The sequence below is a fragment of the Stegostoma tigrinum genome, chromosome 4 (genome assembly GCF_030684315.1).
Source record: "Stegostoma tigrinum isolate sSteTig4 chromosome 4, sSteTig4.hap1, whole genome shotgun sequence".
Taxonomy (NCBI): Eukaryota; Metazoa; Chordata; class Chondrichthyes; order Orectolobiformes; family Stegostomatidae; genus Stegostoma; species Stegostoma tigrinum.
This window is the reverse complement of record NC_081357.1, coordinates 18987170-19004337: the sequence shown is the minus strand read 5'-3', so window position 1 is coordinate 19004337 and position 17168 is coordinate 18987170. Positions and strand designations below refer to the sequence as shown.

General features: G+C 41.0%; 1 protein-coding gene across 3 annotated transcripts in view; it reads left to right on the top strand.

Annotated features, from left to right (window-relative positions):
- Positions 1–8830, top strand: part of cdc42ep3 (CDC42 effector protein (Rho GTPase binding) 3) — a 196452-nt gene extending 187622 nt beyond the window's left edge. For all 3 annotated transcript variants that reach the window (XM_048530329.2, XM_048530330.1, XM_048530328.2), the window contains exon 2: positions 7142–8830. In XM_048530329.2, coding sequence (XP_048386286.1) covers positions 7458–8237 — 780 coding nt within the window. In that variant the 5' untranslated portion in view covers positions 7142–7457 and the 3' untranslated portion in view covers positions 8238–8830. The remainder of the gene's footprint in view (positions 1–7141) is intronic.
- The last annotated feature ends 8338 nt before the right edge of the window (positions 8831–17168 follow it).

Sequence of the window (17168 nt, the reverse complement as noted above, 5' to 3'; positions counted from 1 at the left end):
CAAAGGCTACGGGCCTTGACAACATTCTGGCTGTAGTACTGAAGACTTCTGCTCCAGAACTTGCTGCTCCCCTAGCCAAGCTGTTCCAATACAGTTACAATGCTGGTATCTACCCGACAATGTGGAAAATTACCCAAGTACATCCTGTACACACAAAATAGGTCAAATTTGACCCATCCAATTACGACCCCAACAGTCTATTCTCAATCATCAATAAAGTTATGGAAGGTGTCTTCAACAGTGCTATGAAGCAGCACCTGCTCAGCAATAACCTCCTCAGTGACAACCAGTTTGGATTCTGCCAGGGCCACTCTGCCCCTGACCTCATTACAACCTAGGTTCAAACATGGACAAAAGAGGTGAATTCCAGAGGTGAGGTGAGTGTCACATCAAGGAGCCCTAGCAAAACTGGAATCAATGCATATCAGTCTGCAAAATCTTTGGTGGTTGAAATCATACTTGGGTTCTTTGGTGGTTGGAATCATACTTGGGTTCTTTGGTGGTTGGAATCATACTTGGGTTCTGCCACTTTGGTGGTTGGAATCATACTTGGGTTCTGCCAGGGCCACTCTGCCCCTGACCTCATTACAGCCTAGGTTCAAACATGGACAAAAGAGGTGAATTCCAGAGGTGAGGTGAGTTGGAGGTCATTCATCTCAACTCCAAGACATCTCTGCACAAGTTACTCAGGGTAGTGTCCTTGGCCCAACCATCTTCAGCTGCTTCATTAATGACCTTATCTCTATTATAAGGTCAGAATGGGGATGTTCCCAATGATTGTGCAATGTTCAGGACCATTTGTGACTCCTCAGATACTGAAGCAGTCACTGTTCAAATGCAACAAGATCTGGACAATATCCAAGCTTGGGCTGATAAGTGGAAAGTGACATTCGCATCACAAAATGCCAAGCTATGACCATCACCTGTAGAGACAATCTAACCACCATCCCTTGATGTACAATGGTGTTATCACTGAATCCCCCACTATCAACATCCTGGGAGTTATCATTGACCAGAGACTCAACTGGACTCGCCGCATAGACACAATGGCGACAAGAGCAGGCCAGAAGCTAGGAATACTGCAGTGAGTAACTCACCTCCCGACCCCTCAAAGCCTGATCAGCATCACAAGGCACAAGTCAGGAATGTGATGGAATATGCCCAGCTTGCCTGAGTGAGTGCAGCCCCAATGACACTCATGAAGCTTGACACCATCCAGGACAAAACAGCCCACTTGATTGGCATTATATCCGCAAGCATCCACTCCCTCCACCACCAATGCTTAGTAGCAGTAGAAGGACAAGGGCAGCAGACATATGGGAAAACACCACCTTCACGTTTCCTTCAAAGCCACTCACCATATATCATCGTTCCTTCACTGTTGCAGGGTTAGAATCATGGAATTCCCTCCCTAATAGCATTGTGGGTCAACCTACAGCAAGAGAAGTGCAGCGGTTCAAGAAAGCAGCCCACCACCACCTTCTCAAGGGCAACTATGGTTGGGCAAGAAATGCTGATCAGCAAGCAACAGCCACATCCCACAAATGAATAGAAAACCACACATACTGTTTATATTATATTCTAATAGTAAAGTTGTGACAATTTTAGTGTGATTTCCATGATTACTAATCCATTTCACAAGTGATCCTTCAGGCAAAAACATTTGAAAACGAGTGCTTCAGGGAATTAGACCCACAAACATAAAATGGATTCATTCAAAGCAAGAGGCAAGTTGATACGATGAGTGCAGAGCCATGGGATGAGTTTAGGAATGCTGTAGCCAGCAGGCTACATAGGCATTGGGTCAAATGGTTAACATTTTCTATGCTGTAAGCTTCAATGGCTCAAAGATTGCCAGATTTAAATTAATTCCATGCAAGAGTAAAATCAGATGCAACACTGCCAAAGACTCAGATGCACCTGGACTACAGGTGCATATTTGTCAAAAGACAACATGGTCCAATCTAGTCTGCCTAGGATGACAATCATACTCACCATCCAACCTCTAGAGAAGCAAGTGCACATCAATTACTCATACACACATCCAGAAGATTGCTAGGAATGAGGTGCATACTGGTTTGAAATTGGGTTCTTGAAATAGGAAAATACATGTTACTGTGGTGATTTGGCTCACTTTAATAGGAGGAATAAGTAGACTATTTATTTTAAAAGATCTGAATGAGTTTGGGAGTATAATACATTGGTTACAAAAAGTACCAATGTGAGTTTTTAAGGTCATTCAGCGTATAAACAAAGTGCTGGGCTCATAGTTAAAGACAAGAATATAAAAGCAAGGAGATAATATTAAATTTGCACTTAGCCTTAGTTGGGCCGCATTTGGATAATTTCTGACAAAAATAATATTGATGTCTGGACAGGTAGAAGTGATATTGGGGTTCTTTTTCTGAAAAAAAAGATGAGACTTAGAGGAGGCCCAGTGGAGATCTTGAAAATAATGAGGAACTCTGAAGAATTAATGTGGAGAAAGTCATGAGTGAGTTCAGAACAAAGGGCCATATTTCCAATGACCACAAACAGATCAAACACGGAAATCAGGAATGATTGCCCATGAATACTTAAGGCATTAAACAGTCTCCAAGGGAGATGCCTTCATTGGGAACATTGGTTTAGCTTGTTAAAAGTGTAGGATTCCATCTTGATTCAGGAAGTGAAGCTTACACAAGCAAAGTGTAAAGGTTTGGAAATTAATGATTGCTGCTAAAAATTTATTAACTGAACTCATTAATCAAGATGCAGGACATTATAGTAGCTAGTACTTGACCTGACAATGACACGCTGGTTTGGAATAAACTAGTCATTGCAGGGTAAATACCTTTCACTATTCACTTTCTGCTGGAGCTTCCATAAGGACTTTTGATACATTGCTGGAAACTTTCTGAGACACCATCAAGATATTATTAGCACTCTTGTTAACTTTTATTCTGAAAATTTTCTGGGGATTTCACTTTAAGAAAATTAGCATTTATGTTCCAAATCAATGGGCATCTTTAGGATTCCACATGTGAATGAAAATTATATTTAATTAGCGCTTGATTCAAATTATGGTAATCAGCAAACAGGCCCAAAGTGGCACACTAAATCCAGACTTTCAAACAGATGTGTCTGCCCAGCATTTATTTAGTGCCTGGTCTCACCCATTCACCAAAATAACTCCTGTCACTTCACAGATTGATGAGAATGTGAAACTTACTGTCCCTTGGAGTGTTTGCAGCAGATATCATAGAACCCGTACAGTGTGGAAACAGACCATTTGGCCCAACAAGCCCACACTGACTTTCACAAGAGCATCCCACCCAGATTGTCCTATCCCTGTACCCCCTACACATCCCCTACTACCCCCCCCCCCCTGCCATGGCCAATCCACCCTACCTACACCTCCTAAGACTCTGTGGCAATTAAGCATTGCCAGTCCACCTAAACTGCACATCTTTGAACTGTGGGAAGTAACTGGAGCACCCGTCAGAAACCCACGCAGACTTAAAGAGAATGTGCAATATCCACACAAACTGCTGCCCAAGACTGGAATTGAACCCAGGTCCCTGGCTCTGTGAGGCAGCAGTGCTAACCACAATGCCAATGCATTTAAAAAACAGGATTGATATAATTAAGGATACTTGGTCAGCATGGATGAGTAGGACCGAAGGCTCTGTCTCCATCCTGGACATCTTTATGTCTCTATATGTATGCGGGAGAGGAAAATAGGGATATGGGACAGCGTAGTAATTCAAGTGGAATAAAGAAATGTGTGAAGTAATGACTGTCGTAGATCAGCTATGTTGAATGCCTGTTTCTGCTCTGAATGACATGAATGCTTAGTTTTGTCTGTCTTGATTTTGGATGAAGGAAGAATGAGGCCTGAAGTACTATCTAGGACCTTTAACATTTATTTGAACCATTAGCTAGAAATATCAGATAGTAATTCAGCTTAATGGCTGATGCGTAGCACCTCCTCAGGCTGCCAATAAATTCTCCAAATGATGTACTGCTAGAAAGAGCTGCTCTGCACTGAAAGCACCAAAACACAGTAAATTGAGTAGTGTTTCACTGTTTACTTCTGACATATTTACAAATTGGGGTGAGCCAAGGTGAGTAATACAGGGAGCTTTCCTTTTCTGACTGTGTTTGGTATGGTTGACTGTGGCACCAGTCATTGAGGACAGAAATAATAATCAGCATTTAAGCTTAACTGGCCATTGCTTCATTTCTGTAAATGGGCCTTAGTTATGCAAAACATTGGATGTTACATTCTACTGAAAAATAATGTCGATATTTCAGAATTAATTCACTGGCTGTGAATTACTTTGTGTGACTGAGGATTTGAAACCAGTTATATAAGAGTAAATTACTTATCTCTGTAGAACGTGAACATTTTTTAATTAGGGAACAAAAATAAATGTTTTGTTTTTATCTGATTTTCCCTTTCTTTGACTTTGCCTTTGACTTCTCCTTTCTCAATTTATTTCTTATCAGTTTCTCCTACGCATTATGCCTCTGATGCTTCTCATTCATCTTCTCAAGTTACTGATCCATTGCGTTTCTCTTATGCATCTGAAGGATTGTGTCCTTCCCTTCAGCCACAAACTGTTCTGTCCAAATCTGACTCTTATAACCCTGAATGTATCTCTGATTCAGTGTGCACCTATTCCAATAGGCATCAAAGTCGCCATTCTGTTCAGAATACTTCTGCAAGAGGGAAATATTTAACATTGTCTCATTCTCCCTTGTGGTTCGAATTAATATTGCAACAATGAATATGTCAGGCTCAGTTTTTGGAAGTTCTCATTCTCCCTCTTGTTATTTCTCTTACATTCCAGTTTTAATCACTAGGTAACAGTTGCAAACAGGATCCAAGTCTGTTTTTATTCAACACCTCTCCAGTGTCAGGGATCACTCATGGCAATTTGTAGTGCCGCTATCATTGACCTATTTGAGATCATTAACAGCTCAGACCAGGAAAAAATGCTGCCAAAAGTTACTCGGTTAAACTGCTGTTGCTATTGTTTCAGTCATCTTGAAGCTTTTAATGAAGCTTTTAGCTGTATGGAAAGACTGCAGCTGTTGCCACAGTTATAACAATTTTGTGCTGAATGAGGCGTGTGGTGCTGTAAATCATTATTACCTTCTGCTGTGGTGAGTAACTTGAATGCATTGTCACCTTCACAATACAGATGTTCAGTAAGACAGCCCAACAGGGAACCTGTTTTCAAAACTGAACTCCTGGCAATAACTGAGTGAGTGTGTTTGCGCGACCCTGAGTGAGTGAATAATATTCTCCTTAGAGCAGTGAGGCTCAGGGAAGATTTAACTCTAGCGCTCAAAATAACGGGAGAGTTTTGAGGAAGTAAATAAAGAGGAACTGTTTCCACCAGAAGAAGAGTTGGTAATCAAAGAACACAGATTTAAAGTAATTGACAGAAGAACCAAAGATGAAATGGAAAGAAACATTTTGCATTCTAGAAAGATTTAAGTATGTAGGTTTAATAGTAATGTTCAAAATAAAATTGGAAGAATAGTAAAGGCAAACTTCCACAATCAAGAGGGGAAAATTAGGAATAGAGGTAATAATTTCAAGGAGACAGCGTAAGCACACTGAGTTGAATGGCCCCATTTTGTGCTGTATCATTCTATGAGAAATATTGATCCACCATAATACCTTTAATGTAATGTATAAGCAAGAAGGAAATGAGTTAACAAACTTCCATGGAAGCAAACTCTACCATTTATCAAATTTATATTTAATTTATTGTACGACACCAGAATTATGGGTAAAACCAGTATTTACTGCCTATTTTTAATTGTCCTTGAGCCATGTTCTTGAACAGTTGTAGTTTGTATGATACAACTACAGTGCTGTATTTAGTAGCAGCCTGATACAACTGAGTGGCTTGCTAGGACATTTCAAAGGACAATTAGAGATAATCATATTGCCATTAGACTGGAGTCACGCATGGCTTAGATTTGGTAACCTAGAAACATAGAAGATAGGAGCAGGACTAGACCATTTGACCCTTCAAGCCTGCTCCACCATTCATTATGATCACTGCTGATCATTGAGCTCAACACCCTAATCCTTGAACCCGTCCCACCCTTCCACCCCCCCTCCCCCCAACCCCTGTATCCCTTGATCCCTTTACCCACAACAGTTATATCTACCTCCTTTTTGAAAACAAAATAGTGCTTTGGCCTCAACTGCTTTCTGTGGTAGGAAATTCCATAGGCTTGCCAGTCTCTGGATGACGAAATTTCTCCTCACCTCGATTTCAAAAGGTTTACCCCTTATCTTTTAGCTGTGGCCCCTGGTTCTGGACTCCCCCACCATTGAGAACATACTTCCTACATCTAACCTGTCAAGTTCTGTTAGGATTTTACAGGTTCCTATGACATCTGCCTCATTCTTCTCAACTCCAGTGACTACAATTCTAACTGAATCAATCTCTCCTCATACATCAGACCTGCTATCCCAGGAATCAATTTGGTGAACTTTTGCTACACTCCCTCTATGACAAGAACGTCCTTCCTCAGATAAAAAAATCAAACTGCACACAATATTCTCGCTATGAAGGCCAGCATACAGTTTGCCTTCTTTATTGCCTACTGGACCTGCACACTTATTGTCAGTCACTGATGCCTGAGGGTAGCCAAGCCTTGTTAAGCATTCACCTGTCTCAATTTAAAGATAGCAGATATCATCCCTTGGAGAACATTATTAACTTAGATGGGGGTTTTTTTATAATAATGACAATTTCATGGTTATCATTACTGAGGTTAACTTTCAGTTTTTGATTTATTAATTTAATTTAAATTACACCAGCTGCTGTTGTGGGATTAGAACCCATATTCACAATATTAGCCTAAAATTCCAGATTATTAATCCAATGCCATTGTTTTCTCCCTACAGTTTTGCACCCATAAAGAGATTAGCTTGTTCTTCCATATATATCAGTTGCTGAATTTAAATTCCTCCAGCTTACATGGCAAGATTTGAATGTGTGAATCTGAAGAAATAGCCAAGGGCTTTAGATCACAAACGTCGTAGCATCATGATTATGCTACCATTCTGTCAGTCAGTTTCAGTTTGTTTGATTAGCATGATCATTGTCTGTTTGATTTCCTTACACAGATCACCTCGTGTTTGTCAGGGAGCCAGCTGTTCCAGGTTTTGAGTCATATAACCGATAAGGACGTCAGATTTTATAGAGCTACCCACGTTCGTGTTTGCCTTCCTTCTCTTTCACTGTAGAAGAAAGAATACCTGTCAGAAGCTGAAAAGGTTTCATAAACTGGCAATGAGATTGGTTTCTCTTCAAAATAATAATAATTCAGTGCAAAGAAGCAGAGGAGACGAAACCTGAAGCCTTTTTCACTAGGAAGATTTTTATTGGTACCTGTGAGGAAAATTGGATGTATCTGGACATTTTCCTAACCCTGCCTGAGAGATGCCAGCCAAAACACCAATTTACCTGAAAACAACCAACAACAAGAAAGGCAAGAAATTTAAGCTGAGAGACATTTTGTCCCCGGACATGATCAGCCCTCCTCTTGGAGACTTCCGCCACACCATTCACATTGGCAATGGAGGGGAGCATGATGTTTTTGGGGACATTTCATTTCTCCAAGGGAAGTATGATCTATTGCCTGGAAATCAAGGCCAGGCAAAGCTTAGTCAATATGGAGGGCACAGTGAATTCTCAAGGGCAAACAGTACCCCAAATTCTACTTTCTCTGAGATGCCCTCACCTGTGCTGAAGAATGCCATATCGCTTCCTAGTATTGGCGGATCTCAAGCACTCAATCTTCCTCTACTAACTACTGTAACCTTTGTTTCAAAGCGGGATTTCTCGGCCCCTCCCAAGCCCCCTCGACTCCACCCAGCCACTGAACAGCATATGCCAGAAAAGGATGAGCACTGTGGGAATGGGCACGTTATTACAGAAGGAGGAGAAGTGAAGAAGTGTCCAATGGTATTACAGAATGGCGAAGCCAGCATCAATCACTCGCATAAATTTCTTGGACATTCTAGAGAGTGTAAAATCATGGAGGAAGATTCCGCTCATAGCACTATACAGTGTGAAATGACAAGAATGAACAATTCATCAGAGGATACCCTCCTCAATCTCACCGGCTCACTGCTCTCCCTTCAGCTGGATCTCGGACCTTCAATTTTAGATGATGTACTCAACGTTATGGACAGAAAGCACCAGATGGAAATCAAATAACAAGCAATTCTCAACAAAAGTTAACAATGAAGATCTTGGACCTCTTTCATAATACATTTGAACCACAGAACCTGTATATGTGCTTACTGAACTTGAGGGTGAAAAGTCAATGTTTCCCGCCTGCTTCTTAGAAATGGACTCAGCGTCGTCTGCAGTCGTCATTTGGTCCGAAGAGCATGAAGGACTGCTGTTTGGCTGTGATACAATTTTCAGTGCGCATTTATGCAGAATGACTTCTCAACAATCTTTGCCCACATGTTCAACAGAGGGGCAGTGAGTTCATGTTTGTGCAGTGTAACTGGGTCTTGCTGAACCTTTTCAATGGCTTGTCAGAATTCTGACACTAGAGCAGAGCATTTTTTTGTGCAAATTGACTTGGTGTGTTTGGTGCATCCGTGTATCCATCCTTCATTCAGGCAATTGTTAAAATTTAATTTCTTTACAACTGTAATGGTAGTTTACAACTATCTCTGTTTTTGTCAACTATCGCTTGCTCTTCAAAGAAATTTGTTTTTGTGAAACATTGCTTAAATGTACATGTTACTTGAAACAAGTGCAACATCTGACAACAATAAAGAAATAATTATGGGATATCATGCAGTGTCAGGTGCCAGAGGAATTATTTTCAATAATCCCTTGAAGATGGTATTTTCTTGAAGAGACTCTGCCCAGTGACTGCATGAAGTTGATTTCATTCCAGATCAAAATAAGCATCTATGAATATAAGCTGAGTGATCTTTACTTGCGTACTTTATTTCTTGTATAGCTTTTAGCAGCAAATTTAATGAATATAAAATTAAGTAGTGATTTGAAAATATAACTTCAGTCAACAGTGTCACAGGCATTTGTAACACACCATGGTTTATAGTGAGCAACAGAAATTGATATACTGTTATGCTTCAGACAAGGCTCTCATTGTAAAAGTCTGCAACAGGATAGAGCAACTGTGAGTTAGGTTACAACTGTTGGAGGTCATTTCATTATCAATGGTGCACATGTATACAATAAATAAATGTATAACAGGAAAATGCCAAACATGATAGAAAATTCATAAAAAATCACAAAGAATCCTTACTGTAACAGATAAAGTTATATTTTCTTTGAGCTATATTAAAGATTAGCAGAAAATGAGGTAAGAGTTATGCCTTTTAGCACGGACTATTATAGATGTGACCCAAAATTGAAGGTTCATTGATTTTCCACTTCCCTACCTTCCAAAGAAATAACTACTTTTACTGATAAGTTTTCTTCCTTTGCCTCCTGAGGCAATGACACCACACCTGTTAAGATACAGGCTCCACGCATGATAAAGTACAGGTGGACCACATGAAAGTTAGGGAATGAACTCCACATGCATCAGAGTTCCTGCTTCACAAAAATTCCGCTGAGCTTAGCCCATCACTAACAGGCTTCTTCCTGCCAATACCCTACAGCTTTCATCTGAAAGTATACAAAGTGTTTAATTTTCGACTGTTCCATGTGTCAGCTTGCCTCTTGTGGTAACATTTCTAAACAAGATGAGAAATTTATTTACCCAGAGGGTGGTGAATCTTAAGAATTTTTTACCATAAGGGCTGTGGAAGCTCAATCATTGAACAGGTTCAAACCAGCAAGTGATCAATTTCTGGAGATAAGTGGTATCAGGAATCGTGGAGATAGTGCAGGGAAGTTGCTTTGAAACATAGGAATATAGAGAATAAAAGTAGAAATTGGTCACTTGCACCATCAAGCCCATTCAACATGACTGTTGCTGACCCTATACCTCAACACCAAACTCCTACTCTCTCCCAACAACCCTTGACATCTTTAGTTTCTAGAAATCTGTAGATTTCTTTAATATGCATACTTAAAATGTATTCAGTGACTCCACAACTTTATGTGGTAGAGAATTCCACAGATTCACCCCTCTGAGTGGAGACATTTCTCTTAATCTCAGCCGGAAATGACCTGCAATGTATCTTGAGACTGTGACCCATTGTTCTGAACCTCCCAGTCAAAGGAAACAACATCCCTGCAGTCAATCTGTCTATCCCTGCCAGAATGTTATACATTTCAATGAGACCCTCTCATTCTTCAAAACCCAGTGAATACAGGCCCGATTGGTGTAAGCTCTCCTCATATGACAAATCTGTCATTCCAGGAATCAATCTAATGAGTCTTCATTGCACTCCTTTTATTGTAAATATTTCTTTTGGGTAAGGAAACTAAAATTGTACACAATACTCTGGATGTAATCACCAAGGCCCTATTACAGTTGCAGTAAGACCTCCTGCACACACACACTCCTGTACACAAATGCAATGAAGGCCAACACACTATTTGCTTTCCCATCTGCTTGCTGTGCCCATATGCTTTCAATAACCACTGTAAGAGGTCACGGGAGTCCCCTTTCCCAATCTATCAATATTTAAATAATACTCTACCATTTTGTTTTTCATATTAAAGTGGACAACTGGACATTTATCTAATTATACTGCATCTGACATGTTTGACTTCCACTCACTTTGTCTAAATTGTTCTGAAGCATCTTTACGTTCTTGTCGTTACTCGCAATCCCACTTCGTTTTGCGTCATCAGCAAACTTGAAACTATTACACTTGGTTTCCTGATCCAATGTGTTGTGAATAGCTGAAGCCCAAACTCTGCTCACTATGGCATGTCACTTGCCACTACTCTTCATTTCAAAAAAGTCCATTGATTTCTACTCTGTTTCCTGTCAATGCTAATATAATCACATGTGCTTTTACATTGCGCAATAACCTCTTATGTGACTTTATCAATGGCTTTCTGAAAATTCAATGCACCATATCCTCTGGTTCTCCCCTTATCTATTCTACTAGTTAGTATAAAACACAGGCTTGTCATGCATGATTTCATATTCATAAATCCATATTGACTCTGTTTACTACTGTTGATATTTTTCAAGTGTCTGAGGGTTTCAAGTTATCACATTTTTATGATAGTGTCTAGCATTTTCCCGACTACTGATGTTCATCTAACCAATTCCTGGATTTCTCTTTCCTTTTTAAACAGTGGGATTTCACTTGCTACCCTCCAACATGCCAGGACTGCTTCAAAAGCTCCAGAATTTTGGAAGATGACAACCAACTCATTTGCTATTTTCTTGGCCAACTCTTTTAGCATCTTGGGATGTAGATTATCAGGCTCCAAACATTTATCAGCTTCCAGTCCCATTAATTTTCTTTAACACCACTGCTAATTTCCTTCAATCCTCCTTGCCAAAAGACCTTTGTTTGCTTAACATTTCCGGGAAGTCATGTTTTTGTTCTGTGCAGACAGATGTGAAGTTGGTGTTTAATTGTTTAATTTAGTTTCTTAGTCACCATTAGAATTTCCCTTCAGAATATCCTGCAGTTGCTCAATGACATTCTTGATCCTGGCACCAGGAAGGTGTTACATCTGTAGCTATGGAAATTTTATCTCTTCCACTTACCATTGAATCCCCTGTCATTGAGATCGATGAATAGCAATGATCTAATGGAATGGTGGACTTCGCTCAATTCCTTTGATACTATGACCGGGCAAAAAATTTGTGGATTTGAACCTCAACACAAGTGGAGAGGAGAACATAATCTAGGCTGATTCTCTGGCACAACACAGAAGGAGTGTCAGAGGCAGTACTGTCCAATGAAGCATTTCAGGGTGGTATCCATGTCTAGTTCAGATGAGTCATGGTGCGATTCTCCAAATATGGTTTTCAACAGTGTGCTGTTGGTGAGATGTAATCACAGCATCTAAGATAAAAATTACAAATTAAATATATCCTGAGACATTAAACTTAACTCAAAATCTTTGTAACTATTTTCTATTTTCATCTAAATATTCACTTCAGAAGAAGCAGAATTGTTTGGGGTCTACATCAGCTCCTTTGTTTATGTCAGTTACATGGGGCCTCCTGAAATTCTGAACAGAAAGGGAAGAGATAAAATTCAGTTAGAGGTCATCGATTAATGTTCAGGGCTAAGTGGCACTGGTAATCATTCCTTTTTCACATTCCTAACGTTCTTGTTAGTGGCTATTTAAACTCTAAGAATTTTTGCTTTTGCGCAGGCCATAAAAAGGTCATTAATACACCAAGGTTTTCTTGAAATAGCAAATGTCTTTTTAAAAGTTGTAAAACTTGTTTTATCAAAGCTGGAAACCTTGTTAATGGCTCATTTGGTTGCACAGGTGACAGTACAGCCAGCTAGTGCTGGCAAACCCTCTCTTTAAATAAACTTGCATCCGACATCTATGACTAATGACGTTAGATGAAATAATTCCTCTGAACAAATGATTTGAATGGCAAATTCCAATTAGACTGCATCACACTCAGGATTCAGTGACTCTGAAGCTGAAACCGGATTTAATCCAATCTGCCTGTTTGTAATTGTAATCAATGGCTGCTTTCTCAGCAAGTCATACATCTGCACTCTGCAGCAGTCACATTCTGCATGGCTCGTCATTTGCTGATCTTTGCAAGACTCAGTAAAGCACCTCTGCTATAGGCTGTCATTTTCAATATAACATTTTCTTTCAGGTAGTGGGTATAATGGGTGATGTGATGAAAGCATTAGTGTAGAGTTGATGAAGGAGGACTGTTTCCAGGAATTGGGAGATTGAGAAGGGAGAATGGATGGATAGTTAGAAAGAAAAACTCAAATTGATATGACATTTTTCATGACCATCAGACATTCTCTCAGGTTTTTAAGCCATTTAAGCAATTTAAATTGTTGTACACTGTTATGATCTTGGAAACGAAACAGCCAATTTGTACACAGTAAACTCCCAAAAACATAATTTGATGGTGACCAGATAATCTGTTTTCGTGACACTGATTGAGAGTCAAGACACCGGGAATAACTCCCCTACTGTTTTGCAAAATAGTGCCTTAGGATCGTTTACATCCATCTGAGAGAGCAGATAGAGTTAATGTTTAAAGATTAATCTGAAGATGGCATCTCTCGTGAAGCAGCTTCCTTCTATTTTTCACTGGAGTGCCAGTCTACATTCTGAGTCCTGGAACCTTCTGACTCAGACACAAGTCTGCTGCTACACAAGCCACCACCAAAACTTCAGGATAAACGTAGAACACTTAGGACAGAGAGGAGGAGACTCAGAGCATTATATAGCACAGAAGTAGATCCTCCAGTCCAACCAGTCCATGCTGAACATGATTCCAAGCTGAACTAGACCCATCTACCTGCTCCTGACTCATATCTTTCCAAACCTTTCCTATTTATGTACTTATCCAAATGTCTTTTAAATGTTGTAATTGTGCCCACATCCACGACTTCCTTTGGAAGTTCATTCCACATGCAAACCACCCTCAGTGTAAAAAATTTGCCCCCACATCTTTTTTAAATTTCTGCCTTCTCATCTTAAAAATGTGCCTGTGGTCTTGAAATCCCCATCCTAGGGAAAAGACATCTTCCATTAACTATTTCTATACCCCTCATCATCTGAGTGAATGTGACATGGAATTCCACAGTTTTGAAAGTTAGGTACATGGCTGAAAGAAAATGAAAGAGAGGGTTGCAGGGATCTGGCGGGCATGTGGGTCTAGAATTTCCATTCTTGAGAGAATTACAGAATCTTCACAGCCTGGTAGGAGGCCATTCAGGGTATTGTGCCAACACTAGCTCTCCAAAACACATCAGGAATTAGTACCAACTCCCTCTCTATACCCAAAAGACATTATTTCTATTTGAATAATCAGCGAATGCCTTCTTGAATTCTTTGATAGAATCTGCCTCCAGCATAACCCCAGGCAGTGAATTCCCAACTTGCACTACTCTTAAATGAGACAGTCTTGTCTGATAAAGACTATTCTGATCATTCTCTGATAAAGATCTGTGTCTGTCTTCATTCGACTATGATAGAGAACAGTTTCTCTCTGTCTACAACAAAAATAGAAGTTGCTGGAAAAGCTCAGCAGGTCTGGCAGCATCTGTGAAGAACAGGAAGGGTCACTGGAGCCGAAATGTTAACGCTGACTTTTTTCTTCACAAATGCTGCCAGACCTGCTGAGCTTTTCCAGCAACTTCGGTTTTTGTTCCTGATTTACAGCATTCGAAGTTCTTTCAATTTTTCTCCTTGTCTGCTTTGTCCAGATGTCTCATGATTTTGAAAATTTCAATCAAACCACCTCTCAGCCTTCTTCTTTCTGAGGAAAATGGTTCCAACTTTTGCAATCTATTTTCAAAATTGAAATTTCTCATCCCTATAATTATTCCCATAAATCTTTTCTGTATTCCCTGCATTGTGCTTATGTCCATCATAAAGAGTGATATCCAAAACTTCACACAATATTCCATCTGAGGTTGAACTAGTATCAACATGTGTTCAGCAAAGCCCCCTTGCTCTTGTAGATATTTTCGAATCAGATTGATCAGCAAGATTATGACACATCTCTGGAACAGTTGGGACTTGAACTCATGCCTGCTCATGCAGAAGTAAGGACACTACCACTGCACAACAACAACCCTTTTCTTGATCTTGTATTTTATGCACCTGTTAATAAAACCTAGGATACTGTGCTTTATTAATAGATTAATCTACTGACCTCCCGCCATCAAATACCTATGCATGTGTATACTCAGGTCTCTCTACTCCTATAAATCCTTTACAGTAGCACATTTTAATTTTATACTGCCTGCCTATAATGTTTCTACCAGAATATATCACATCTCACTTCTCTGCATTATACTTTATCTGCCATCTGTCCACCTAGTCCACCATCTTATCAATATCTATTTGAAGTTCCACACTGTCTTCTACATAGTTTAAAATGCCTCAAGAAAAGCAAGGATCCCAATGATGACCTCTAGGTAGCTCCACTATAAACCTTGCCCCAAGATGAAAAGTATCCATTGACCATTAGGCCCGAAACATCAGCTTTCCTGCTCCTCTGATGCTGCTTGGCCTGTTGTGTTCATCCAGCTCTGCACCTTACTATCTCAGATCCTCCAGCATCTGCAGTTCCTACTATCATTGACCATTGCTGTCTGTTTCATATCAACTAGCCAATTTAGTCTTCTTGTTGCTACTGTCCCTTTTAATTCCATGAACTATAACTTTTCCAACAAGTGGCACCGTGTTGAACACTATTTGAAAGTCCATGTAAAACACATTAACAACTTTGCCATTATCAACCTTCTCTGTTACCTCTTCAAGGAACACTAGCAAGTTAGTTGAAAAGTACTTTCCCTTAAGTTATGAGCATAGAACAGTACAGCACAGTACAGGCCCTTTGGCCCATGATGTTGTGCTGACCTATTATGCTATTCTAGGATCAAACTACCCTGCATACCTTACTTTTTACTATCATCCATGTGCCTATCCAAGAGTCGTTTAAATGTCCCTAATGTATCTGACTCCACTACCACCGCCAGCAGTGCATTCCATGCACCCACCACTCTCTGTGTAAAGAACCTACCTCTGATATCTCCCCTAGACCTTCCTCCATTCACCTCAAAATTATGCCCCCTCGTACCAGTCATTTCAGTTCTGGGGAAAAGTCTCTAGGTATCCACTCTATCTATGCCTCCTCATCTTGCACACCTCTAACAAGTCACCCCTCATCCTTCTTCACTCCAATGAGAAAAGCACTAGCTCCCTCAACATTTCCTCATAAGACCTGCCCTCCAGTCCAGGCAACATCCTGGTAAATCTCCTCTGCACCATCCCTGAAGCTTCCACATCCTCCCATCAATGAGGCGACCACATATGAACACAATATTCCAAGATAACAAAGTGTGAAGCTGGATGAACACAGCAGGCCAAGCAGCATCTCAGGAGCACAAAAGCTGATGTTTCAGGCCTAGCCCTTCATCAGAGGGTCTCTGATGAAGGGTCTAGGCCCAAAATGTCAGCTTTTGTGCTCCTGAGATGCTGCTTGGCCTGCTGTGTTCATCCAGCTTCACATTTTATTATCTTGGATTCTCCAGCATCTGCAGTTCCGATTATCTCTGACCACAATATTCCAAGTATGGTTTAACTAGGGTTATATAGAGCTGCAGCATAACCACTCAGCTTTAAACTCAATTCTCCTGCCAATGAAAGCCAACACACCATAGATAATAAAATGTGAGGCTGGATGAACACAGCAGGCCAAGCAGCATCTCAGGAGCACAAAAGCTGACGTTTCGGGCCTAGACCCTTCATCAGAGAGGGGGATGGGGGGAGGGAACTGGAATAAATAGGGAGAGAGGGGGAGGCGGACCGAAGATGGAGAGTAAAGAAGATAGGTGGAGAAGGTGTGGGTGGGGAGGTAGGGAGGGGATAGGTCAGTCCAGGGAAGACGGACAGGTCAAGGAGGTGGGATGAGGTTAGTAGGTAGCTGGGGGTGCGGCTTGGGGTGGGAGGAAGGGATGGGTGAGAGGAAGAACCGGTTAGGGAGGCAGAGACAGGTTGGACTGGTTTTGGGATGCAGTGGGTGGGGGGGAAGAGCTGGGCTGGTTGTGTGGTGCAGTGGGGGGAGGGGATGAACTGGGCTGGTTTAGGGATGCAGTGGGGGAAGGGGAGATTTTGAAACTGGTGAAGTCCACATTGATACCATATGGCTGCAGGGTTCCCAGGCGGAATATGAGTTGCTGTTCCTGCAACCTTCGGGTGGCATCATTGTGGCAGTGCAGGAGGCCCATGATGGACATGTCATCAAGAGAATGGGAGGGGGAGTGGAAATGGTTTGCGACTGGGAGGTGCAGTTGTTTGTTGCGAACTGAGCGGAGGTGTTCTGCAAAGCGGTCCCCAAGCCTCCGCTTGGTTTCCCCAATGTAGAGAAAGCCGCACCGGGTACAGTGGATGCAGTATACCACATTGGCAGATGTGCAGGTGAACCTCTGCTTAATGTGGAATGTCATCTTGGGGCCTGGGATGGGGGTGAGGGAGGAGGTGTGGGGACAAGTGTAGCATTTCCTGCGGTTGCAG